The sequence below is a fragment of the Nelusetta ayraudi genome, unplaced genomic scaffold (assembly GCF_046127955.1).
Source record: "Nelusetta ayraudi isolate G7.1 ecotype Tasmania unplaced genomic scaffold, CSIRO-AGI_Nayr_v1 ptg000074l, whole genome shotgun sequence".
Taxonomy (NCBI): domain Eukaryota; kingdom Metazoa; phylum Chordata; class Actinopteri; order Tetraodontiformes; family Monacanthidae; genus Nelusetta; species Nelusetta ayraudi.
In genome coordinates this window covers 1,117,501-1,144,012 of record NW_027466124.1, presented here as the reverse complement: position 1 = coordinate 1,144,012, position 26,512 = coordinate 1,117,501, and the positions used below count along the sequence as shown (strand labels likewise).

At 47.8% G+C, this 26,512-nt stretch overlaps 1 protein-coding gene across 8 annotated transcripts in view; it reads left to right on the top strand.

Annotated features, from left to right (window-relative positions):
• Positions 1 to 26,512, top strand: part of syngap1b (synaptic Ras GTPase activating protein 1b) — a 116,288-nt gene that overhangs the window by 80,178 nt on the left and 9,598 nt on the right. For 4 of the 8 annotated variants that reach the window (XM_076043220.1, XM_076043217.1, XM_076043225.1 and 1 more), the window contains 16 exons: positions 1,345 to 1,466; positions 5,070 to 5,223; positions 5,456 to 5,554; positions 9,633 to 9,872; positions 11,610 to 11,945; positions 12,039 to 12,183; positions 12,905 to 13,049; positions 13,146 to 13,382; positions 13,474 to 13,675; positions 14,162 to 14,328; positions 14,790 to 14,988; positions 15,428 to 16,021; positions 16,645 to 17,112; positions 17,837 to 18,010; positions 18,686 to 18,897; positions 23,773 to 23,845. In XM_076043220.1, the coding sequence (XP_075899335.1) occupies positions 1,345 to 1,466; positions 5,070 to 5,223; positions 5,456 to 5,554; positions 9,633 to 9,872; positions 11,610 to 11,945; positions 12,039 to 12,183; positions 12,905 to 13,049; positions 13,146 to 13,382; positions 13,474 to 13,675; positions 14,162 to 14,328; positions 14,790 to 14,988; positions 15,428 to 16,021; positions 16,645 to 17,112; positions 17,837 to 18,010; positions 18,686 to 18,897; positions 23,773 to 23,845 (3,567 nt within the window). Of the gene's footprint in view, positions 1 to 3; positions 152 to 1,344; positions 1,467 to 5,069; positions 5,224 to 5,455; positions 5,555 to 9,632; positions 9,873 to 11,609; positions 11,946 to 12,038; positions 12,184 to 12,904; positions 13,050 to 13,145; positions 13,383 to 13,473; positions 13,676 to 14,161; positions 14,329 to 14,789; positions 14,989 to 15,427; positions 16,022 to 16,644; positions 17,113 to 17,836; positions 18,011 to 18,685; positions 18,898 to 19,320; positions 22,051 to 23,772; positions 23,846 to 26,512 lie in introns of those variants that run through there. The other 4 variants (XM_076043224.1, XM_076043223.1, XM_076043218.1 and 1 more) reach the window with 4 other exon arrangements.

Here is a 26,512-nt window from a genome sequence, read left to right as displayed (position 1 = left end):
GTGTTGCACCAGCACACGCACGGCGTCTCCAGCTGCTGGAGTGGAGGCTGTTGCTCCACCTTTTATATTGAATGCAGGAGGAAGTGTGCGCCTCTTAAAAACAATGTTCAAAAAAAAGTTTGTCAAAATTTGCGCTCCCTCTTTTCCGGCGGTAGGTGCATATTTTGAGTTTTTAACTCTCTGTCTCTCACGGTGCTGTGCAGAATTGACTTAAGTCGCCGATTAAGTGGTTGTTTGCTAATTTTTGACGAAATTATTTAGCTTTGTTTAGGTGCCACCATCTTTAAAAATGAAAGATTTCACAAAGACGCTGAGCTGCAGCATGGCAGCGTTTATTTAAAGGATGATTCTGTTGTTTTTTTTTGTTTTGTGTTTTCTAATTTATTGTGTCTGGAGTGAGCTTGTTTGGAGGCGCAGACAGGATTAAAGCTGAGCAGTGTCAAACAGATGCAAGCTATTTCTGATCGTGAAATATAAAAACAAATCGTACAAAACCCCAAACAAACTGAGCGACTGAGGCCGCGTGAGTCCAGCAGCTGTTTTTATGCTGCATGATGTTTTTGTTTTTTTTCTGTTAAAAGGTTGACTTTGAATTGACTGACGGTAAAACAGAATGGACATATTCTAAATATAATGTGAAAACTCTCATCGCCTCAGTTTGGTTCTTCTGTGCAACTGCTGTGTTTGGGCGGCAAAAGAAATGACCCATCGTTCCTCACAAGGCATGAAACCTACCGGCTGAGCAGCTTTTTCCTAACTGGTGCCCAACCCCCTGTGAAATTGCTAATTAGGAACTTTGTTGAAACACAAACTGGGTTGTGTGAGTCAAATGTGTAGAGAAAGCAGAAATAATCCATGTTCCCTCTGTAACCTTCTTCTCACCAGGTTGTATTTGGACTGTTTTGCAACATTTTATTTTGGTACCTAAACTCCAGGCTTTATTTGATGTGGCTCATTTTTAGTGATGTATTTGTTGATGCAAGAAAAAAAACCCACTGCACTCATCAAAATTTAATTTCAGTTTCCTCATCAATCTGCAGAGTGCACGTCACGGTAGAGTTACCAACGTCGGCGTTGATTTGATTCACAAACAAACAGTCGCGGGGAAAAACAGTGATAATATTTCTCTGGGTTGTGAGTTTAAAGGAGATTTTTTTTTTATTCATTCATTTATTTATTTATTTTTAACCGGCTAAGCTGCTGGACGACTCTGACTGTGTGGCTCACCACTGCCCACCGCTGGATCTGTATCTACACTGCAGCTCTAAACACTTGTTCTTCCTCCTCATCTTCCTCTTCCTCCTCCTCCTCATCGTTCCTTCCCCTCCTCCCGCCCTCCTTCAGAGCTTCCTCAGTAGAAGGTTGAAGGGCTCCATCAAGCGGGCCAAGAGTCAGCCCAAACTGGACCGAACCAGCAGTTTCCGTCACATGATCCTGCCCCGCTTCCGCAGTGCCGACCAGGACAGGTCAGTGACTTGTCCACTCCTCCTCTTCCTCCTCTTCCCCCTCCGCTGTCTGTTGGAATACCATGAGGAGCTCGCTGACTCCTCCCACCCCCTCCCACATGGCGGCTGCAGAGAGCAGAATGAGTCGGTGGGAGATTGGTTTTAATGGCAGCGTCTCTCTGTGGCGCGTGCGCGCTTCGCTGGCGACCTCCCGGAGGCGTGTGGATGATTATTATTTTATTTATTGTTTTTATTGGAGGAAATATCTTCGGTCTGTGCTCAGTGCTTTTCATAACAGGGAGGGCAAGACACCTAGTGGTGGTGTAGTGCGTGCGTGCGTGTGAGACTACGGGTCTATGGGAGCATATTTGGTACTTCCAGAAAAGCTGTCTTTTCATATTTTGCCCACTTGTTCACTGCTGTTTTTCCATGTGTGGTTCTGGAAATGTTGCAGTATTATTAGCGCTGATTTTCAGCATTAACTCTCACAGATCCACGCAGACAGGAGCCCAGAGACAGCGTTTGTTTAAGACGAGGCTGAACTTGGAATGTGATTGGATGAACCTTCTGTCTGTCACATTCAGCACGGTTGATTTCTGTTGGTGCACGTTGTCACTGACGACAAAAAGAACAAATGGAAACACTGCTGTCTGCTGGAGGTCGGCTGGATGGACGAGCATGCACATCTTGGAATAGACAAACGTGTTTCAAACGGAGCGTCCTAAAGGTGAAGTTTCATTACCTTCGCCTCCGTCTCACTGGTTTCTTCTAAACTCTTGGCAAAGATAAATCCACACCTCCAGATGTGAACAAGGTCGTCAGGATCATCTAAACACAGTGCAAAAGTGCAGGAGAGCGTGCAGGGAGAGGGGGGAAAACAATTTTTGGAGCCAGGTGTCCCGTCGGGGTGAAGTTTTTTTTTTTTTTTTTTTTTCGTCCGCATGATTTATTCATTTGGAAAGACTGCGGCTGTTTGCTATCTCCAGCTGGTCGCAGGAGTCAGAAGCCTTGTGAAGTCAAGGTTGCGTCGGCCGCTCCGGGTTTGAGCCAGCGATGGTTTGCTGTCGGGGAACATCTGCAGCTCCTCTGAATTCACCCGCAGAGAGTTGCAGTGGGGAGAAGGATCAACTGAGGGGGGGGGGGGGGACGACTGGGGGCGACTCTGAGGGCTGCTCAACTTCCAGCGTTCTCCTCTCAAAGTTATCATAAGAATAAGAATAAGAATGCCTTTATTTATCCTACACAGGGGAAATGCGTTTGCTAATTGGTTAAAATGGGTTAAAGCGGCGTATACAGCATATACATATATGCAAAGGGGAAAATGTAAGAGTGCAAGGAGTGAATTAAAAGAAATAAAGAAATAAAATGTATGTACAAATGATTGCACCTGTGATTGTTGTGGTTGAGGTGGTGAGAGAGAGTCTCTGACAGAGATGCTCTCATCACCTGTAGAACCTCCCAACCTCATGACAGTCATCACAGAAATGCATGTAGACTTCAGACTATTTCTCAGTCAGGATTGAGAAACTGGACAATTTATTTTATTCAATTTTCCAACGCAGAAAGAAACATCCAGCGAGATTGTCATTAGTCAGTTGTTGTTATTAGTTGTCGTTAGTTATGTTATTGTCAGTTGTTATTAATTGAGGTATTTTAAACAAAACAGATTGAACCAACTTTGTTTTCACTGAGTTTTTTATTTGGTATTTTTCTTCTCCATTAATCTCTCATCTGGGAGTGTAAACAAAAAAAAAAGACACGTCCAATTCGAACTGCTGCCTGCCTGCCTGCCTGCCTGCCTGCCTGCGGTCGCCTTGATTGGCTTTGATTAACAATAATGCAAATTAAAGACGTTGGAAATGAATTTTCGAAAGACGAAAACAATGCGTCTGACCTTTACGCTTAATGAAACGTCTGCAGGCTGCCACCGACTTCAGTGTGTGCGTGCGTGCGTGCGTGCGTGCGTGCGTGCGTGCGTGCGTGCGTGCGTGCGTGCGTGTGCATGCGCACATGTGTCGACAAATCATTCCAGCTCTGCTTGTATTGTTGATGACTTCAGTAACGAGGTGTCATAATGCTGGAAAGGTTTCTGTTACTTGAGTGTGTGTGTGTGTGTGTGTGTGTGTGTGTGTGTGTGTGTGTGTGTGTGTGTGTCACTCCTCTCTCTCCTCTCTGATCCTCTCTCTCTCTCCCTCTCTCTCTCTCTCTCTCTCTCTCTCTCTCTCCTCCTCACTGGGCGATCAGCTGTTTGCATAATCAGCTGACTTCCTCTACTGAGGTTTGGAGGCCTCTGCCCCGCCTCCCAGCCCTCACCCCTCTTCCCCCCTGACCCCCCTCGCCCTCCCCTCATTCTGACTCAGTCCCCTGGCTCTATTTTTATCCCCTCCCCACCACCAACCCCCCACTTTCTCCTCTTTGTCTCTCCCTCCCTCTCTCCCTCTCTTTCTCTCTCTCTCTCCCTCCCTCCCTCTCTCTCCCTCCCTCTCTCTCTCTCTCTCTCTCTCCCTCCCTCCCTCCCTCTCTCTCTCTCTCTCTCTCTCTCTCCCTCCCTCTCTCTCTCTCTCTCTCTCTCTCTCTCTCTCTCCCTCCCTCCCTCCCTCTCTCTCTCTCTCTCTCTCTCTCTCTCTCTCTCTCCCTCTCTCTCTCTCTCTCTCTCTCTCTCTCTCTCTCTCCCGCTGCCAACCCACGGTCCCCTGTGCGTAATCAGCAGCTCGGCTGACGAGTGTCATGTTTGAGGTTGAAGGTTTTGGAGACTCGGAGGATGTGAAGAGTCTTCTTCCACCTTTTTCTTTTTCTTCCTCTGCTCGTCGTCCGTCGCTCGGCGCCTCGATCGGCCGCAGCTGATGGTCCTCGCTCACCGCCGCCTCACCTCGCCGCCGCTGTACGTCCGTCCGTCTTGGGTCGCCTGATGCTGCTGAGCCGCTCACTGTGTTTAACGTGCGTGTTTGTGTGTGTGTGTGTCAGCTCAAGTGTTGAGGTCTTTTCTGTGGGTGCGTCAGTTGTCTTTGGTGCTGCTGGATCGATGGATTTGTTGTTTTGAAAGTCCTGGATGTGTTGTGTTTGGCTTCGGCGTCGCTTCGGGTTGAAAGTGTTGAAAAGCTTCTCCGCCGTGTCAAACTGAGAATTTGGCGGCGCGGACAACCGCTCCCTCCTGAGTGAGTCTGTGACCAACCTAAAAAAATTCTAAATCAGTTTGATTATTTACAAAGTGCATGTTATTGTTATCATCATTGTTTAGTTGGTCGCACAATGACATCGTAAGACAAACGCAAAAAAAAAAAACAACATAAAATGAATAACAGTAAGGACTAAATCTTTAAATTGCTATCAGAAAAATTCTGTTTAATTTAAACTAATTGAAAAAAAAAAGCTGCTATTTAATAATACTTTTAAGTTGTCTCTTGAGACTAAATTAAAGCAAAATAAATTGTCTCAAAAGAAAGAATTACACTTTACATGTATTATTGTTGACCCTACTGCGTATAAATCACAGTGCTCTCTTTTCGCTGACAGTTATTACTATGGCGGCAGATTTTCTTCCCCGCTGAAGCCCCCCTGACCCCCTCCCCCCCCACCCCCACCTGCCCTCTCTGACCACAGCTGTGTCCCTCCCCACTTCCCCAGGACCCGTTTGATGCAGAGCTTCAAAGAGTCCCACTCCCATGAGTCCTTATTGTCCCCCAGCAGCGCCGCAGAGGCGCTGGACCTCACCCTGGACGAGGACGCCATCATCAAGCCCGTCCACTCCAGCATCCTGGGCCAGGAGTACTGCTTCGAGGTGAGTCGGCGGCAGCCAAATCATGCGGCACACGTGTGCAAGCTGTTTCATCGACTCTGGCAGCTCCCGTCACTTTTCTCCATTAGCGGAGAGCGAAGCCAAAGATGAGTGTGAATGCAAGACAAAAATGTTTTTTTTTTGTTTGTTTGTTTGTTTTTTTCTTGGCGCCTCAGTCTCCATAGTGACTAAATGGCTGTGGCTGATGAATTTACCATTGGCTATATAACCTCAGGTGACTACTGCATCGGGAACCAAGTGCTTTGCGTGTCGCTCAGCTGCAGAGAGAGACAAATGGATCGAGAACCTGCAGAGAGCTGTCAAGCCCAACAAGGTGAGGGGAGAGAAAGGGATGCGGTAGAGGAAGATGATGGCTGGGGGAAAAAAAGAAAGAAAAAAAAGCAGGAGGAGGATCCCCTCTGTCTGTGTGTCTCTCTCTCTCCTCCCCGTCTCCTGTTGTTGTTGTTGTTGTTGTCGTTGTCGTTGTTATTGTGGTTGTTGTTGTTGTGTGTTCTCCAGTCGGAGCACACCGCTTCATGTTGTCTGTGTGGACCCCATCCTGTGTATGTGTGTGTGTGTGTGTGTATGTGTGTGTGTGTCAACGCTTCACTGTACAAACATTGAAACCATGTGTGGCAGCGGCCAAAAAAACCAAAAAAACAAGAGTTTTCAAAAATACTCAACCTAGTTTGGGTTTCTTTTGTACAGTTCCACCCCTGCTGCTTTACGGAAATATAATCTTTCTACATCAGATAATAGGTCAAACTTTAAAGTCCTAGTGTGTGAGATTTAGTGCCATCTAATGGTCAGAAATGGAATTGCAACAATGTATTTCTAGTGTTTTCATGAATTGATATGGACTTAAAACAGCCTTAATGCAACTCAGAACATTTCCCACCTATGAATCCTTGTGAAAAGCTTCACACTGGGCCTTCACAGCCAGACTTGGTCACTTCAGGGGAATTTGTGATGCTGCAGTTGGGAAAACTTTTCACGTCTGCTTGATCCGAACGTCTTCTCCAGAATTGTCCGCAGGTCCCTTCATCTCGTCCTGTTCGCGGTATAGTGTTGAGTTCCAGAAACTCAGAATTGACTTTATAGAACATGATTTGCTTCTCCTGAAAAAAGAAGCCAATGAATCATGTGCGCCACTAAAACCTATTTAGAGTTCAACCACTGGTAGGCGGAGCTTCCTCTGGCTGTAAACCTGCACAACATGATCTGAACAATTATCAACAAACTTAATTAACAGCTGCACAATGCGGAAGACAAAGTGATTCGTCGCAGCGCTGCAGACTTATATTTTGACACGTCAGCACTCCCAACGCCTTCCACCGGCGTCGCTTTGACAACTTAATCGGAATGAATTTAAAGCGTTGAAAGCTGAGAGTTTGGCCCATTCGGAGGTGAAAACGCCTTTAATTCCGCCGGGTCTCGTCTCAACGTTGTGCCATCGACCGCAGCCGCTCGTGACTCACCGGCGCAACAAGCTCATTAGCTGCTAAATTGCTCGGCCGGCCTGCCACGGAGCCCTCTAAACAACACACAGCAGCGTCCCGGAGGAGCAGCGAGCCGTGATGGATACGAGTCCATAAATACTCCAGCAAGAGGCCCAATTGTGTCCGCGTCCGACGCCGGAGCCTGATTAATTAGCGCGGAAGGGAGCTTCTTCTCCTCCTCCTCGGCCATGCGCTGGTGTCACATGGCGCCGTATCCCTGCCGTCTCTCTCCGGCAGCTTCAGGGCACCGCTGCCATTGTGTTTCCTCTCTTGCAGCTCGGAAAACCACCAATCTCAGCCCTTGATGTCAGCTCCCGGGAAAACTAATATTTCTGTTGGGTTTTTTTTTTGTTTTTTGTTATAAAATTGGGCTCATTACTCACCTCCCGTGCTGAAAGAAGTGTTGTGTTGTGATATTCGGCCTTGACGGTCTGTGAGGGATGAAGTCGGATGAGCCGTCAGCCGTGCTGAACGCCTGCTTCCAGATGCTCCGACTGTGGGGAGGCTGGCGGCTGAGTCATGGAGCTCCAAGGACTCCACACGGGGGGGCTCTTAATGAAAAAAAAAGAAAAAAAGCCATCCTCCCTCCTGCCCTCCAGCAACATGCTGATCAGACCAGATGCATCGACTGCAGAGAAGAGGAAACCCCCCCCCTCCTCACTGCGTCTCACACACACTGTGGAGACCTTTGAAGCCCGGCGGCACACCAAGAGCTCTTTAAAATCCAAGCCAGTGCAGGAGACGTGACGCATGATGGCAAATCATGACTTGTTTTGTTCCCAGCCTGGCTGCAGCAGCCGTTCACGCCAACATTTCCACCAGCAACCCGAGTCTTGACTCTCGAAACTCTTAAAAGTGCATAGTCTCACTTGTCCTCTCGCCCCCTGATTGGCTGTCGCTCTGTCTTATCTTTTTTTCCCTGATTAAAGGAGCTACAGTGTATACAGTGATGGGCAAGCTGCTTGGAAAATCTCATGGACAGTAACGTGTAGCGTCGTCGCTGCGTCACTACTGGACTCCAAAAGTAGCTGCGCTACAGAAAAAAGCTATTTGGTTCAAATGGAGCGCCGCTACCATGACGCTAATGAAAAACACTAGTAGTGTCGTTATTTGAAGCGCGCTACTGCCCATCACTGACTACAGTATATGCAAAATCCAAGCACGGCTAAGATGCCACCTGTACGCCGAGACAAACGGGTGCAGAAGCTGCGCTTTCTCTTCGGCCCATGCTTGCCCCTTGAGCTCCGCCCTCTCTACCTGCGCGTCCTCACACGTTGTAACAGGACCAGCAGTGTTTTGCTGACAATTTTTTGTTTTGTTTTTTTCGTCTGCAATTTTGTTTCCAGCATGGTGTGTCCACCTGTCACTATTAGCGCTATGCTAATAGGAGTGGGAGGGTGGCCGGCGGGGTGAGGATGGAGGGGGGTGGCAGAGAGTCAAAGAGGCTCTACGTTCACCACTAAACGAGATAAATGCCTGCAACAAGAGGCTCTCAGGCCACTTCCTACCAGTTCTGCAGGTAACAACGTTTTGTTGTCCTGAAGGTTGGTGAGGCTGGCGAAGTGTGTAGCTCCTTTTTAATATTTCCACTTCCAATTCAGTGCAGCTGATCATGATCAGAGTGGGAGTGTGAAATCACTCCTAACTCACCCCTCCCCACAGGAAGATCTGGCGGCGGCGTCATCCTCAGAACCACCAGATAATCTGGACTTTTTTTTTTTTCTTGAAGGAGGAATCCTGCTGGGAGCCCAGCTGCCTGGTAGAACTGATCACTGGATTGTTGATAGTTTCTGTTGGCCACCGTCTCCAGGCTGCGACACACTGGGACGATGCAATGCGACAGCAGGACGGAGAAACGGGAGCCCGAGCGAGCAAACTGGGCGACCAGCTGCCCGACACTCTGGAACTCAGAGGGTTCAAATCGTTAATTCTGCCTCGCATTTGGCTCGGATTATCAAAGGACATGCAAATGGGGAACGTGAGGCCATCCAGCCGTCTAAAGGAGGCCTTTAATTGTCTGCTGCTAACGGTCGGGGGTGTGGGGGGGTTACAACAACAGCAACGATGGTATTTGGAGGCTGATTGAAATGGCCCCTCCCCTTCCTGTTTGCTGAAATGTCATTCTGCAATCAGCGGAGCGTCGGGGAGAGGAGGGAGGCGGGAGGGAGTGAGGGAGTGAAGGAGGGAGGAGGGGTCAAATATGGCTTAGCTACAGTTGCACATCCGTTTTGTCATGATCACTTTTTTTCCCTGTTGTGTCGCTTTCTGTGTCTGTCCCCATACTTTCTACTTCATCCTTGCCTTCAGTCTTCCTTCACCACTATGTCGTCCTTCTGTCTGTCTCGTTACCGCCGTCCATAGTCCAGATTCAATTCATGGAGCGTGGTTTTTTGTTTGCACATGGACTGTAGGAGAGAAAAAAAATTAAATCCAGCCTTTTATTTTGAAATCATCGTAATGGTTAATTGTGTTTTGTTTTGTTTTTTGCCAAATTGTATCATAGAACCAGATTTCAAAAAGCCAAATATCAAAACTTAGCAGCTGTAAATTCAAGAATCATATTTTTTTCAATGCTGATCCTCTGGATTTCAACCATGTGACCCAATGCACTTTGGTCTTAAACAATAAAAAAAAATAAAAAAAAATCAAATAACCGGAAGTAAGTTCACTAGAGTACCTGCTTACATTCAGTAAGATAACCTTTATAGAAGTTTTCTGAAATATGAAGTCTTTCTATCCTGTGCATCCCCTCGTTCCTCGAGACACGTCAGCGTCCTGCAGGCCGCCCTGCTGTCCCAGCAGCTTCACCCATGCACGTCTTCCTGTATCCACATCTCCCCTGCTTGTCTTTCCAACTCACGCACCTCTACGTGATTGCACCTGATGCTTGGACCGAACCCGTCTTGCGTGCAGGACAACAGCCGGAGGGTGGACAACGTGCTGAAGCTGTGGATCATCGAGGCCCGCGAGCTCCCGGCCAAGAAGCGCTACTATTGCGAGCTGTGCCTGGACGACATGCTGTACGCGCGCACCACCAGCAAGCCGCGCACCGACACCGTCTTCTGGGGCGAGCACTTCGAGTTCAACAACCTGCCCGCCGTCCGCAACCTCCGCCTTCACCTATACAAGGAGACGGACAAGAAGAGACGCAAGGTAACGGGAGGCTTTAAGTTGCCAAGAAGAAAAAGTTTGTAGGTGCTGAAACTAAAGCCAGACGCACTTTCAAGGGGTGTTACTTTTGTTTACATTCACACTGCCAGGAGGGATGTTGGAGGGTGGAAAAGGTCAGACACCGTGCAGGGCTGGCAGGTAAAAATAGCTCTTGCTTGTAAAAGATGCACCTGCAGTGGGTTATCACCTGAATCCATACATTTAAACTACACGCGGTACGGAGTATTTAGAGTAGAAACCCTTTTATTTTTTTTCTCATTGGTCTGAAGTGAACAAACTGCTTAAGAATCCAGCAGCTAAGGTCCTTAAGAAAATATTTGTATCAGGAGTTGCACAGGGCTGAGGGAGACGTCGCCCCGGAAGCAACGTATCTGCTGTGTTGTCAATTGTTCACCAATAATGAAACATATTGGAGGGAAATGTGTACCGGAGGCGGCACAGCCATCCCTCTGCTGGAACGGTCCCACGTGAACTTTGATCTAATTTACTTCAGTGTCAGAACGAATGTGGAAAAAAGGAAAAGACACTTCAGTCGCTAAATGAAAAGAAACTCCATGAAGAGTAGAGAGGAGGCTCCGGAACTTTCTGTGGAGACAGTCATGTGACATTAAACTTCAACGGTCTGACGTGGCCTATATGTATTTTTAATAACCCAGTCTCCACAGGAGCTGCCTGATGATTAACCCACCCAACCCCTCTCCCTGCCCCCTTCAACCAAAAAATCTCGAGATCTCCAGAAAACTAGATATTTATCCCTCTGTTTACGGCCTCTGTTAACAATGAAGAAGAGAGCAAAAGACAATACCTGGCTGAGGGTGTGGCCACTCCCCTGGGAGAGGTACCAGTGCCCTTTGCGACATCACACAGGGCTGATTTCATGATTTCATTTCCATCTCACATCTCCTGCTCCTCCCTGAGGCGGTGGTGGTGTTGTATTGCCTGGTGGCACGAGGGACAAGTGACTTCCTCAGCCTCTCAGTGGTGCATCTCAGTGAGAGAAGCCGAGAGACGAGACCGAGTTTGGGGGGAGAGGGGTTCCCATTGGACAGGATTGCCCTGATCTTAGAGAGTGCCCTCTGCTCGAATCACCTCCTCCACAGAGTCCAGACCCAGTCCAACAACGGAGCCCGCCTTCCTTATGAGCCGCCCCAAGCTCAGAATGTCCCTTTTCCTGGCACTGCCCCCCCCACAGCACACAATTGCATAAAAACCGTGGAAGCGTTTTCCCTCCCCATAAGGATTTTATTCCACTTTGGTAAAATGCATGCCAGGTGTGAGGCACAACGCTTGCATTGTCATTCAGCGGCTGCATGATTAAAAAGGAAAAACACTAGCAGCAAAATATCCCCTCTGTGTCCTCGTGCTGTGCTGCTGCAAGAAGAACACTAGAGTGCCTCCGCTGGAGGGTCGTGAGTGCAGCTCGGGAAGAGAGGCCAGAAATATTCATAATTAATGAAATAATCAGTGATTCGCCGCCGTGGATCATCAGCCAACCTCAGCCAACCAACATTGCAGGCCGTTTGTGCGTCTTTGGCCCCTTTTGTGGCTCCGAGCGAGAGAGTGAATCCATCAAGCAAACGAATGGAAAGTGAGAGAGAGAGAAAATTGTTCGCTCGGCTTTAGAGGCAGCGCAGCCTCTTTAATAAAATATGTGATTTCTGCCTTCGAGCAGCTTTTCAAAAGATGTTTAATATCGATGCCGACTATTTCGCCCTCCAGGAGAAGAGCACGTACCTGGGCCTGGTCAGCATCCCCATCTCCAGCATCACCGGCCGGCAGTTTGTGGAGCAGTGGTACCCGGTCATCCAGCCCAGCGTGCTCACCAAGGGCGCCGGCGTGGGCGGCGGCAAGATCATCAACGCATCGCTTCGCCTCAAATCCCGCTTCCAGACCATGAACATCCTGCCCATAGAGCTGTACAAGGAGTTCGCTGAGTACGTCACCAACAACTACCGCACCATGTGCGCCGTGCTGGAGCCCGTGCTGAGCGTCAAGAGCAAAGAGGAGGTGGCGTGCGCGCTGGTGCACATACTGCAGAGCACGGGGAAGGCCAAGGTGGGCACCAGCACCCGAGGCAGGAGGAGAACTTGTGTCTGTTCTTTTGGTCATGTGATTAGTTGATGATTGGCCCTCCTCCTCCTTTTGCAGGACTTCCTGTCGGACATGGCGATGTGCGAGGTAGACAGATTCATCGACCGAGAACACCTTATCTTCAGAGAGAACACTCTGGCCACCAAAGCCATAGAAGAGTACCTCAAACTGATCGGACACAAGTACCTCAAGGATGCGATCGGTAAGTCAAATCCAGTCTTTGCACATGCTTCGATTTGTACTAAATTTTGCATGCCGGTCAGAACTGCCGAAAAATGAAATCTATTAACAGACCGTACATATCTGCTCAATAGTACCATAGCACATAGATTGAAAAAAAAAAAAAAAAAAAAAAAACACTAAAATCACCATAGCGCCCTCTAGGAAGGAAGTCGAGACATGGGACAAAGACCCACACGTTCGTTCAATCAAAACCTAATTTTCACTTTTCGCCTGACAAACCGGAAGTGAGCTATTTTCACTTGTTTGAAAAAATCTCAACGCACAAGGCTCTGAAACCATAAGTGCTGACAAGAGACACAGACACAAGACGCAAGATACACAAGTGACACAGACTGGTGAAACTTTTGAGATCCCAACCGTTTGTATATTACTGCCCTTGAAAGTCAAGGTCTCCTTCAAGGTCACTCCAATATGCAGCTTTGCACCCCAGCTGCTGGCTGTAGACAGAGGGCTAACTCTGTTTTCTGGTGTTTTGAGGGAGGACTAATCGTGCGCCCAATCACGGCAACTTATTTTGTCTGCAATAAAACATAATTGATTTGAAAATGTGATGAAAATTCGACCTTTCCACCTCTTCACAGCTGCGTGTTACTTCCCAGTTCTGTTGATTTGGCTGGTAATGAAAGAATCCTGCCGTTTTGTTTGTGACGCCTTCTTCTTCTGCAAAATGTCACTCGCAGGGGAGTTCATCAGGGCCCTGTATGAGTCAGAGGAGAACTGCGAAGTGGACCCCATGAGAATACCCCCCTCCGTGCTCCCGGACCACCAAGCCAATCTCCGAATGTGCTGCGAACTGGCGCTCTGCAAGATCGTTAACTCCCATTGGTGAGTCGCTCAGCAGCCGGCGGCATTTTTTTGTTTGCGAGCTCGCCGTGGAGATGTCAGCTGACCCCCCCTCGCACGCCCCCCTCCTCTCCGCAGCGTTTTCCCCCGAGAGCTGAAGGAAGTGTTTGCCTCCTGGAGGGTGCGCTGCGCCGAGCGGGGCCGCGAGGACATCGCCGACCGCCTCATCAGCGGCTCCCTCTTCCTGCGCTTCCTGTGTCCCGCCATCATGTCGCCGTCGCTCTTCAACCTCACCCAGGAGTATCCCGACGAGCAGACGTCGCGCACGCTCACCCTCATCGCCAAAGTGGTGCAGACCCTGTCAAACTTCTCCAAGTCAGTTGCATTTCAATGCTGGGCGTTGGGGGTGCAAATTTTATATATTTTTTTTTCGATATAAAATTGTTAAATTTGTCTGCACGTGCAGGTTTGGCAATAAAGAGGAGTACATGTGCTTCATGAATGAGTTCCTGGAGATGGAGTGGGCCTCCATGCAGCAGTTCCTGTACGAGATCTCCAACCTGGACAGCGTCAGCAGCGCCGGTGGTTTTGAGGGCTACATCGACCTCGGCAGGGAGCTGTCCATACTGCACAGTCTGCTGTGGGAGGTCATGAATCAGCTCAGCAAGGTGAAGCAGAGAACAGAGAAGTTAAGACAACTGCTGTGAAAATACTGTCACCTGCTTGTGGTATAAATGACTCTGGGCAAATCTTTTGTTTAACTAGGCTAGTGTGTTGTATGTGACTTTCAAGTAATAATTGGCTCTATTAATACATTTCTAATTTCTGGTATTTTATGATATTTCTTGTCATTACATACAGGTCCAAAAAAATAATGTATAGAAATAAAACGTTGTACGGGACAGATTTACTCGATGCTAATGATAATATAGTCCTGCGAGCTGGTGCTACAAAAAGTGCTACAGATAAAAAACACGAAGACGAAAAACAGTGTAAATCAACACAATTAAAACTTGATTGTCACTCAGAGACAGAGAAGCAGTAAACTCTGCTGTATTGACAAAATATAAAAAAAGAAAAAAAATATTAAAAATACTAGTATATAAAAAAATACTGACATACATAAAAATTGAAAGCCTTCTCTCCAACCACAGGATGCCGTCATCAAACTGGGTCCTTTGCCCCGCCTCCTGAATGACATCAGCATGGCCCTGCGCAACCCTCACCTGCAGCGGCAGCCCAGCCACCAGCTGTCGAGGCCGAGCTTCAATAGGGGAATCTCCTCCGAGTTCCAGAACATCATGACGAGGGACCTCAATAGGTAGGAGGTCGGCCGTCAGCTTCCTTGGGTTTGCGGGTTTCGTCACGTGACTTTGCACAAGTCTGCTTGTATAAAAGCGCCTGCAAGTGTGTGCGGCCTGAAGCCGACAGCTTTAGTGTTTGATATTCTGTCACATTCTAACGCATCAATGTCTGTGATGGAGACGTGGTGCCTGCTCTCCATGGCAGCCCTGATTGCATAATGTGATTGTTTGCAGCATGAGAGTGAAAAGTGAAAAAAAAAATCTGAAAGGACTCTGAGCTACTTTGCTTATGACTTTATCCTGCTTAATGTCCCTTTAAATGACCTATTAGAGCAACTGAAGTTGTCAAACCCAAATCTGCATCTGAAACATTGCAGACCTTCTCTGTGGCTGGTCACCAGTGAATACGGTTGAAGCTCTTCTTCAGCTTGTTCAGCTGCTCGTCTGATTCATTGCCGACCTCTGTGTCCCTCTCCAGCTCTATAGATATCACTCGATTGCCTTCGCCCACCTCCTCTGGGATCATACCATCCCGCTCCCAGATGAGCTTTCAGGACCGCGACCACCCCCATCGAGCGTCCTCCAAAGACATGTTTTATGTATCGCGGCCGCCGCTGGCCAGGTCCAGCCCCGCCTACTGCACCAGCAGCTCGGACATCACGGAGCCAGACCCCAAGGTGAGTTTGGTCACACTGATATTTTGGGGGAATCATCATCCCATCCGCTAGTCCTGTTTTTTTGTTTTTCCTCAAGTCTTTTCCCTATCAGGGTGAGGTTAGTATGACAAGCATGTTAGTCATACTTAATATAGCCTGCCATGGTGTGATCCCAGCTGTAGAATATCATGACATCTGCTTTTCCCCCACTGATTCACCTCGCAACTCATCCTAGCGGTATTTCCTGGGAAATACTTTGAGCCATTTTCCGATACCCAGGCCTTAAAACCCCCCCCCCCAGCGGTAAAAACACCTGCGCCACCCTCACCCATGATCATCCGTGGCCACCCCCCCCAGAAATGCATAATACCAGGGGGGCGGGGGGCGCACTAGCCTCTTTTATACCCGTGCTGACTAGGTGCTCAGTGTCAATAAAAGCGTATCTATGATGGACCTCCAGGATTCCCGAATGAACAGCGTGTCTAACCTGCAGTCGGTGGACATGCTCAACTCCTCCCAGGCCTCCATCGCTGGTATGGGCAGCTTCGGAGGGCTGAGCAGCGGAGGCGGTGGTGGCCTGGGCTCGGGCCTGAGCAGCCAGCTGCGGGCCGGTGGGAGGTTGTCAGCTGGCTCTGGCGGCTCCAGCATGTCCGGCGGCCTTCGGCTGAGCCAGCTGAGCCAGATGGGCACCACCACCGACTCGCTATCCCAGCAGCAGCAACAGCAGGCCGCCGCCATGCGCTACCCGCTTTCCTTCCAGAATCCCCTCTTTCACCTGGCCACGGCGGACGGGCCGCAGCAGCTGCAGCTCCACCACCAGCACAGCCGAGCTCAGCCGCCGGCGCCGCTGCTCCTGGCCCCCGACCCCGAGCCGTCGCACCAGGCCTACATGCCACAGTTTGCCCACGGGGGGTTCTCCCGCAGCGAGGACCTGTCCACCCTCAGGACCCGGGACGGCCACCTGGGCCAGCCCAGCATCATCCACTCGCACAGCTACAGCGACGACTACAGCCGGGTGGACTATGGACGCAGGCAGATGTCCATGCAAGTGCAGGTAAATGCTTCCGCTGCTGTTTGCTTCTGCGACTCTTTAAAAAAGGCGGAAGGACCCTTTTTTAAGACGTCTCGGCGTCATCGCTTCATGAACAGCGTCGCATCTTTTAAGTTGCTGTTGCCAAAAAAGCATTGAGAATGTCTAGAGCTAAGTAATATTCAGTGTGACATGTCATGCAAAGTCCGCTGGACTGTGTCTCTCTGAGCTCCCCACACGTGAGAGAAGTCTGTCGCTGACTTATTTCGCTTCCTCCTGCTTTTCTAGAAATGTTCTAAAATACACATCTCTGGAACTTAGTGCCCTTTGTGACATCATAAAGAGCAGTGTCAAGTTCATGACAAGTTTTTTCCCTTTTTGAAGGAGGGTTCACCAATGCCTTAAATTGTTGCAGGAGACTGTGAACAAAGGGCTAATAAATGTGGGGGGTTTTTGGGTTTTTTTTTTCAAAATAAAGAAACGAGTATAATGCAGAGCCTCACTTGAAGTTTATTAGTTAAACTGGACTTCCTGGATTGTTTCCGATCAGCCAATCAGAACGCAGGGCTGCCGTTCCCCGAAAGCCCGTCCAACTGCCGTCCTCATCACACTGTCGTCATTACCATCCACTTGTTTCCCCTCCCAAGGATAATCTCCAACAGCAGCAGCAAATGATGGGCATGACCTCCCAGACAGGAACCTCCCACTCCTCGCTGGCCACCACGCCCCCCTCCACCGTCCAACCCATGCGCCAGAGCTCGGTGGCCCCGCCCCCGAGCCACCGGGTCAAGCCCCAGACGTCCCACCAGCTCTCGGTCAGCGCGGCGGCCACGCCCGCCGCCCCGGCCAAGTCGCGGCCGCAAAGCGGGAACCTCCTGCAGTCGCCCGAGTCGGGCTACGGCGGCGGCGGCCGGCAGCACGTCGGCGGCCGCCAGCTGTCTGTCAAGGACAACACGGCGCCAGGGCTGCCCCACCAGCAGAGCTCCGTCAGGGAGAGCCAGAGTCCGCAGGGAACCACCAGTCAGAACACGCAGCAGTCACCGCAGTCCAAGCAGCAGCAGCAGCAGCAGCAGCAGCAGCAGCAGCACCTACTGAAGCCCAACATGAGTAAACAGGTAACGTCAGAGCGCTCGCGTTGTCTTCACGGTTTAAAGGAAGCTGTGTTTTTGGCCAGTGAGCTGCTGAAACTCAGCAGAGCTCATGAGATTGGGGCTCGAGGGATTGATACGGGGCCGCGCTCCAAGTGATTATATCTAAAGAGCTGAGAATCCACAGAGCTCTCAACCCCCATCAGGGACAATTTGTTTCACCTTAAATTGGAGAAGATTAACTTCAGTTTGACAGTTAATCAGGATAAGGATTAAATTAAATAACAAGGTTTTGGATGCCTTTGCTGCCTGATTTCAATAGCGTTACTATATTATCAAACTGAGACTCGTGGAGGATTTAGGTTTTACAGGATGTATATATACATATACTCAAATATATATATATACACACATAATTTATATATACATATATATATATATATATGTATATACATGTATATACATAGAGAGAGAGAGAGAGAGAGAGAATATATATACACTGTATACTGTATGTATAGGATAGGTTGTTTTGATTGTTTTTTGTTTTGTTTGTGTTTTTTGTCACTTTAGCTATTTTATTTGTATCAATATTTCGATCATTCTATCTGCTTATCTTAAGTTCTATCTCTCCTTTATCACAATACTTTCCTTTTTGTATTTTCTTTTTCTTTGAGGATCATGGGAGGGCGGGCGGATTGAGTTTTTTTTTTTTTTTTTGTCTGTTTATCAGCCGGTCACTCTCTCCCCCCAGGGCTCCCAGACTCCATCCACTCTCAACCCCCCCACCCCAGCCAACGAGCGCACGGTGGCCTGGGTCTCCAACATGCCCCACCTCTCGGCCGACATCGAGAGCTCCCGCATCGACCGCGAGGAGTTCAAACTGAAGGAGTACTCCAAGAGCATGGACGAGTCACGCATGGACAGGGTGGGTTCACGCTCCAGATAACGCAAAGAAATATTATGTCCATCGCCGCTGAGCAGATGGTCCACAGATCCGGTCTTAAAGGGCCTGAAGCCGTGCCGGCAGCAGCGGCAGCAGCGGCAGCAGCGGCAGCCGGCCAAGTGATCTGCAGCTTCGCATGCCACAGATCAGCAGCCGTCACGCAACTGTTTGCATGTAATAGTCGCTGTGTTCACTTTACCGTGTTTTTATATTTCGTCAGTGTGGTTTTCAAACCTAAAATTCCCACCTGATGATTAATCATTGAAAAAGTGCTTTCTTACTGTCTATTAAATGTCAGTAGAGTTTTGTGTGTGTGTGTGTGTGTGTGTGTGTGTGTGTGTGTGTGTGTGTGTGTGTGTGTGTGTGTGTACACATATATATCCTGTGTGAAACATAACATTGGAACAGTGTTTGGCAGCAGCCAATTGTAACTGAATGTTTTTTTTGTTTTTTTTTATTCGATTCAGTCGATTAAAAAAAGCGATTTGACGATTAATTGATTAATCGCTTCAGCCCTACACCACTTTTTGAAAAAGCTCCCAGTTCAACCGTCTAAAATGTTTTAATGCGAGTTCTGTTGTTTATTTAACTAAAGCCTAATCACCCAATCGCGTCTGTAACCCTCCCCTCACCCCAAACTCCCGCCCCTCGTCGCAGGTCAAGGAGTACGAGGAGGAGATCAACTCCCTGAAGGAGCGCCTGGTCATGTCCCACAAGAAGCTGGAGGAGTACGAGCGGCGGCTCCTCACACAGGAGCAGCAGACCAACAAGATCCTGCTGCAGTACCAGAATCGCTTGGACGACAGTGAGAGGAAGCTGCGGCTGCAGCAGGTGGAGAAAGACTCCCAGATTAAAGGGATAATTAGCAGGTAAATGGAGGCTGTTGTTTGGGATGGAGGGTGGAAAAAAAAAAAAGAGAGGAAGCTGAGCCGCGCGTTTTTGATGTGTAGGATGGCAGAACACTCTGACTCTTTGTTTCTATTTGTCGCGACGCCTTTGGCGAATAAGACTGTGTGGATTTCTTCCGAAAATGCGTGGGGACATGGTGCGCGCACGCACGCACGCACACACACACACACACACACACACACAGACATGCACACGTCTCTGATTGAGATTTCAAGCTTTTATCAAAGATGCAATTTGGGAGCGGAAGGCTTTGGTCTGTTGGATGTTAGCTTAGCAGTGAAAACAGAATATTGGAGGTTGTTTCAGCCTGGAGGTACTGACAGTACATATTGAATATTGAAACACGGCTCTGTTTACGTTGGTCCCTTGTCTGTTTTATGAAGTGCACACAGTCCCGAGGTGAGGCAGGCATGAAGCCGTGAAGCGCGGCGAAGGTCGAAGCCGCAGCCGTTTCACCACAAGACGGCTGAACTGAAGGGCAGAGATGAGAAGGAGAGATCCGACCTGCATCGACTCCGATTCATTACCGGAGTCTTTTCAGAGCGCAGCTTAGATTAGCATATTCGTTGTTGGATGGCTCGCTGAAGAGTTGAGTAGCTGACGGTTGGAAAACGAGGAGCGTTGATTGTGATCAGGCCAGAGAGCCGCAAGGTTCCCAGGACCTTTATGAATAATTGCTGTTTGCAACAACGCGTCTGCTCCAATTATGCCATTGTCAGCAGGTTGATCTTTACAGCACAAAGTGGACCGAACTGAAGTTCTCACCTTAAGAGTGCACTTTTAAAAAAAGAGAAGAAGAAGAAAAAGAGGCGGCAGCATTGTTTGGACTTTGGAAGAAGGCGGTTACACAACACAAGCTCTTCCGTTTCAAATGGATGAGACACCCCCGACACCCGCAGCACCATATAAGAACTATTGTTGAAGCACTTCTATATCCAAGAGCACTTGGGCCACTATGGGTGGCCCGCCGAACACAATTTTTAAACTTGTGACTTTTGATTTTCTTCGTCGACACAGTAGCCGATCTGGATGCTTCCAAGTCACTGAGTTTCCTGAGCCAGAGAACAAACACCGGGCTCAGCTTTTAATTCCCTTTGTTTTTTCTTTTAAATACAAAAACACACAAGCAATGCAGCGAGAGCAGAGCTCCATCGTGTCAGACTTCACCAAACCATCATCAGGTGCAACCATCGCCTCATGTCACCTTTACATTTCGTCCCAAACTCACTTGACCTTTACGTTGAAGCGTCCACATGCAGAGTTGACGCACGCCCCCTTTGGTCCGCCGCCGATCGTCTGCACTCTGGATCACTTTGATATTTCTTTGGGAGAAGCCTTAAATGTTTAGTGCAAAATCAAAGTAGTTTATTTTCAGAGTTTGTTATTTACAAGAGACTCGTTGGTCTGATCCAAACCAAAGCCAAAATGCTGAGTTGCTCGAGGCTAAAAACACTGAAAACACTTTACCTGTAGCACTTAACGTCTATTCTTTATTTCTTATGGATTCAGTCACCTGTGGGCTATCAAGATTACCTAAATTGAATGAACAATTTATTCCCCCCTTGTTGATGGCTGTGATGTTTGACAGCACAGATGAAGCGCGTTCAAAACAGTGGGAAAGTATTTTGATCTGATAATAACGTGTTATAGTCGTCATCTATTTTTTAATTCCAATGCATAGTATACAATAGTGTGATGCAAGAGCCATAAAGATATATGAGATATACGGTACTATATGTATATATACTGTATAGTGTATTTAGATTATTATATAAAGAGTGCGATTATAAAAATATTTGACTCTCGCAATATCTACATAATTAGCAGGAGAAGTGCAATAATAGAGCGAATATTGTTTTGCACACCCGGGATCCTGCCGAGGTTTGTTTGCTTGGGTGAGTGTGTAAATAAAAATAAAACACTTTAACTTCCTGCCAAAATCGATAAGAAGGTGCAGTCCAAAGTCGCAAAGTCTGGCCGGACAAAAACAGAAACGCAGACAAGAAGACAATGGTGGAACTTTTTGACTGGTGTGTTCTGGAAAGTGTGTTATGTGGCGCTCAATTTCTTTTTGTTTTTGTTCTTGTTTATTTCTTAAACTTACCTGTACGGTGTCTGTGAAAATCTTTTTCTGCAATTGCAATGGATGGCTGCCATAGATATTTATTTATTACTATTTATTAGAGCTTCAACTGTTTTAATCTGTATAATTTTGCTGTAAATGCTTGATATGACCTTTGACCTGCAGTGTGGTAATTGGCGATGACGTGGTGACAGGAATAGTTGTTCTGCAAAACAAGACAGTACATATGCAGCCGCAATATGATTTAAATATTTAAAAAAAAAAAAATCCTTTCTCTTTTTTCTTTTCAGAGATATGAGGATAATTGTGGTGTGACTGTGTGGTTTATCAGCAACTCTTTTGTAGCACGGGGTTTGTGGACTGGCTTTCTAGATTGTACAATCGCAAAACCTTCTGTTTAACTCTTGCAAATGAATTCATAGCTTGATGGCCTGTGTGCACGTGTTTGTGTGTGTGTGTGTGTGTGTGTGTGTGTGTGTGTGTGTGTGTGTGTGTGTGTGTGTGTGTGTGTGTGTGTGTGTGCGAGATAAATTTTGGTGCAACTGACATGGGTTGTAGCAACAGTCAAGGGTTTACAGTCACTCTCACACAGACCTGCATTAAAACCAGCCGCAAACAACAAGGCAGTTCTGCCCAATCGGCACCTTCTGTACCTCATCCGTCTTGCCAGCGCTCCCACAGAAGCCTTTTTGAAGCCATTAACCAATCAGACAAGCCGCTGTTAGCTGCACCTACAAATCTGGGAATAAAAATAAGATTTAGAGGGAAACAGGAAGTGACTGCAAGCCTTGCTAATGCTAACGAGATTGGCTAGTGTTTCCAGTCGTGGCTGGTTCAGGTTCAGTCAGAAGACCAACACTGGCCCTCTAGTGGACAGAGAGGTTTCTGTGGTAGCAGAAGTTTAGTGTTCAGTGACTCTTGGCAACCTGCCAAAATGTGGGGCAATGAATCTGATTGGTCGACTCGTTTAGCCTCCATTGAGAATCAGGATCACTCGTGGTTTTGCTCATACGGCTGAACTGGTTTAATTGTACAGTTTAATTGCACTTCCCGAGTTTTGCCTCCATCTTCAGAAATGCTTTTTGTGGGCTCTTTACCAGACGGATACACGGCCATGTCAACCAATCAGACACATGGAGGTAAGTCTCCAGTCTTGAGCGCCGCTGTTTGCAGCCACACTTTGATCCAGGTCTGCTGTTTCCTGTCTGCTGACTGCTTTAGTCTGTTATTGTTGTTTTCTTTTTTTTCCCACCTCCCTGCAGCAGAATATTCAGACGTTATGACCTCATGTTGCACACGCTGTTTCTTTGACCACATGTACGACTTGAACCTCAACAAGCACACTACTTGAAGTACAACTGAATCTCAAAGACACAGAGCTATATATATATATATTTTGTTTGTTTCTCCTCTCCTTTTATTTGGAACATATCACCCACATGAATCATTGTCTGCCTCTTGAAGTCATGTCAAGATGTTTAATGCTGTATACCCGTGTTACATTCCCATTGTTCTTCCTGAGACAGTGCTTATATTTCTGTTGTGTGCTCAGCGCTATGATTGCTTCTTTTTCTTCTGCTTTTTACCTCCCTTTCCTCCTGCTTTCCAACTTTCCTGTTTTGTTTTTTTGTATTAACAACTCTCAACACTGTACACTGTTGATGGAATAAAGCATCCAAACGCTTCTGTTTGAAACTTCACACCGTGGATCTTCGTTCTTTCTTGTCGCCCCTTGTTGCCTCTCTGTGCTGAGTGAGACCCTGTGAGTGTGTGGAAGGTCGTGCGGAAACTGCATCTCCATCTTCGGAATGAACTTGCACGCTACCGATTTCACCAGCCGACCGACAAACGTGTTGAAACTTCTGATTTATGCACAGCGACTGTGGCTCAAGCGGTTAATTTCCTCTCAAATAGCAATGTTCATTCAAAGTGAAAATAAAACGCAAGGGAAGACGATGTGGCTAAAATGTTCTTCCGACCTTTACAGTCACCTGATTCCAACCACTTGGCTGTCAAGAGAAGTAGCCTCAAACGAACCCCATCCACAGTGAATCCCCGGGGTGGTGGTGGTGGTGGGAGGGGGAAGCCCCTTTGTCTTCCCATTGGCGGATAAAACGCACCAACCGTAGCCTCTGATGCCCGTGCCGAGACTTTGAGCCCATTAGCCAAAGGACTTTTTCCCTCAGTTGGCCTCAGTTACGTAAGCTGCCTAATTCCCTGGGGAGGTCCGTGGATCCACTACTCAACTGTCCGTCCGTCCATCCGTCCGCTTGTTCGGCCACCGAACCAGTGGCCGCCGCCGCCGCGCTTGGATGAAAACAAGCAATTAAAGTTTTTCTTTGTAGGGAAGACTCTTTAATGAATCCCATGGGAGCGGTGGTAAGAAACAGGAAACAAGAAAGAAAAAAGAAAAAGCAAAGCAGCCTCCGCCAGCGCCGCACGGAGAGAGCGCCGCCTCGGGTTAGTGAGGCTTAACATTTGGGGCCTCCTTTAAAAAAAAAGAAAAAACAGTGGTGAGCCCAAGCAGGTGCCTCTCACAGGTGTGACTCACAGGTAAAACCCAGTCAATGTGCTGCTGTTGAGCCAGATGTTGGCGACGCATCTGCTCAACTTCCTGTCAAGTATCATGTGGAATTTACAACACTTCCTTCTCTTTCTGTCACCCCCTTCTCTCCCCTCCCCTCCCTCTTACTCTCCCATTCTCCCTCTCCCTCCCTCCCTCCCTCCCTCCCTCTCTCTCTCTGCTCCCAAGACTGATGGCGGTGGAGGATGAGTTGAGGGGAGGACCCATTATTGAGCCCAAAACCAGGATTTTTGCTGATCAGGTCTGTGAGACTGTTTCTCCTCCAGTCGAGTCGTCAGCGTTGGCTCTGTGCTGTCCCACCTCCCTCTCCGTCTTCCCTTCCCTTCCAGTCCCCCTCTCCTCCTCTCTGCTGCAGCTATAACACTGTCTTCTGCTGTTCCGGTGTGTGTGTGTGTGTGTGTGTGTTCTCCTCTGGTTGTCTTGGCCTTATGCCTGGGATCGCTCCACTATGTTTTGGCTGCTGAGGAGGATGAGAGTCGGTCGGCCCGCCTCCCTCCAGATGTGTCTGGCTGAGTGCTATCAGTCTGTGATGAGATGATGATGATGATGATGATGATGATGCCAGTTCTATCCTCGTTTCTGTCAAGCATGTCGGGGGAGTGGGGGAGGGTTAATGGAACGGCTGAAGATCAGGGTTGGGGCGAGTGTGGGACAGCTGAGCCCCTGAATGTTGCCTGATGGAGACGGTGCTTATTTTTCCCTCCATAATGGAGAGTCTTTTCCCTTTTATGTCCCTTTCTATGTCTCCGTCTTCAGTGAAAATTCCGTGTTGGATTTGTTTTGTTGCGTTTTCAACTGCCTCTTTGAAAGTCTGAAAAGAAAGTTTTCAGCTGCGGTACTTCTGTCTTGTTTAAACTGAGCGCTGCACTGACTCTGGAACAGATTAATTTTTAACTCGCAGCACCAGTCAGTGGTTGTGCTCGCACTGTGCACTCTGACTGTCAAGCCACTATATGATTGGTCGGTGCACAGGTGGAAAAGAAAGCCCATCAACTGAATGATTCTGGCTTGGCTGCCAATAGTGCTGTGCAATGAAAGCTCCCAAGCATTTAAATGCATATTTGGAAGAATTTTGCATTACATTGTTTATGGAAATCGCAATTTTTTTGAAAATGTTTCCAACAAAGAAACTGTGTGCATAACTGGAAATTTGTTGGTGCACGTTGTGTGGCTCACTTATCAGGACAAACACATTTTTTTGTGTGTCCAATAAACTCAAGCAACTTTTTCCATTTAACTTTTAGAGTGAATAAATGAATTGTTTAACGCTATTTGGAGTGAGAGGTTGAAACATGATAAATAAAGCAGGTGTGAGTGAAAGCAGCGGCGGCAGCAGCATGTGGTCAATATCTCCCGCCGACGGTGAAAAGCTCCGACGCTGCATTGATAAAAACTGTTTATTTGATTTTCAAGGAGAAGCAGCCTGTTTAACATTCGCGCAGCGCTGCACTCTATCTTCAGGGCGCCGCTGGCTGAGTCTTTTGATTCCAGCATCTATAAACACACAGAATGGAGTCGTGGTCGGACTTTGATGGCAGCGGCTGCCTGCTGCCGTGAACTTAATTTACAGAAAATGAATGTTGCCCTTCTGTCGAAGCTGCTCCAAGCCTCGTGGAACTGGCTGGCTCCAGGGCGGTTGCCACTGCAGAGGAAGGCATCTGTGAACAGATCCGGGTTTGCCGGATAATTCACACTGTCATAGCTGATCACTTTGTTATAGTGTTCCAGCAGGTGCCATCAAGTTATTTAAATTAATATAAAAATGATGAGCAAAAAAGACAAAAAAAAAATTGTATTTTGAAATAATACAAATAATAATAACTGGCATAATCAGAATAATAACAGTTATAAGTTAAAAATATATAATAAAAAATGAATGATGAATATATAGGATTTATATAAACCGAAATACATCAATGTGATACTGATGACTACAAATACTGGTGACTGTATTGAGTTATTGTAGCACATTACAGTGTCTGACTATGGCTGCCGCTGCACTGCTGAGTTGTTGGCCGAGGCATCACGTTGTCTGAGGCCTCTGATTCTGAGTTCTGGCAGCTGTGACTCAGTGAGGAAGGAGAGTTTGTGTTGGTGTCTGCAGCTTCCTGGGAAACAACCTGGTGCACTGATCTTTCCAGTCAAGACGTCAAATTGATCTTCTTGAACGCCTCTCTTCTTTTTTAAATGTGTGGGTGTGCGGGTGTATGTGTGTGTGTGCTCGCGCACGTGGCCACAGAACCTCGACCTCTTGCTGTTGTAATGTTGATGACAGCGGTGCAAATGTAGCGATGGTTCCTCCCAGTGTGTGTGATGTTTCCCTGGACTTCTGGGCTGCATGTTTGATGACCAGCATGATCTTCTCACAGGAAACATGCAGGATTCCGTCTGAAAAGGCCTCCAGATTTACCGGCTGCTTCCTTTGACGCAGACGTTCTTGGGAGCGTCAGTGTCGGAACTCTTCTTCTTCTTCTCCTTCTTCATCTTCTTCTTCTTCTACTTCTTCTTCTTCTTCTCCTTCCTCTCCTTCTCCTTCTTCTCCTTCTTCTCCTTCTTCTTCTCCTTCTTCTTCCTCCTCTTCCTCTGCATGCCGTGTGTTGATGGCGCGCTGCATGGCTCGCTGCTCCCAGTGCTTTCAGGCTGCTGTCGGAATGTCTGCAAATGATGAGCGCATTTTGTGGCCATTACAAATATATATATACAAATATATAAGTATACACATTTATATATGTCTGTTTGTATGTAACTTTTTTCATGTGTATTTATTTTTTTTGTCTGCGTTTCACGTTGACCTTTTTTTCCCCCCCGTACTGTCGTGTCGTGCGGGCGGCTGTCTGGTCTCCCTGACCCCTCCCACTGCACACAAGCCCCGCCCCCTGCCCCTCCCCTCCCCTCCCTTCCCACTTTG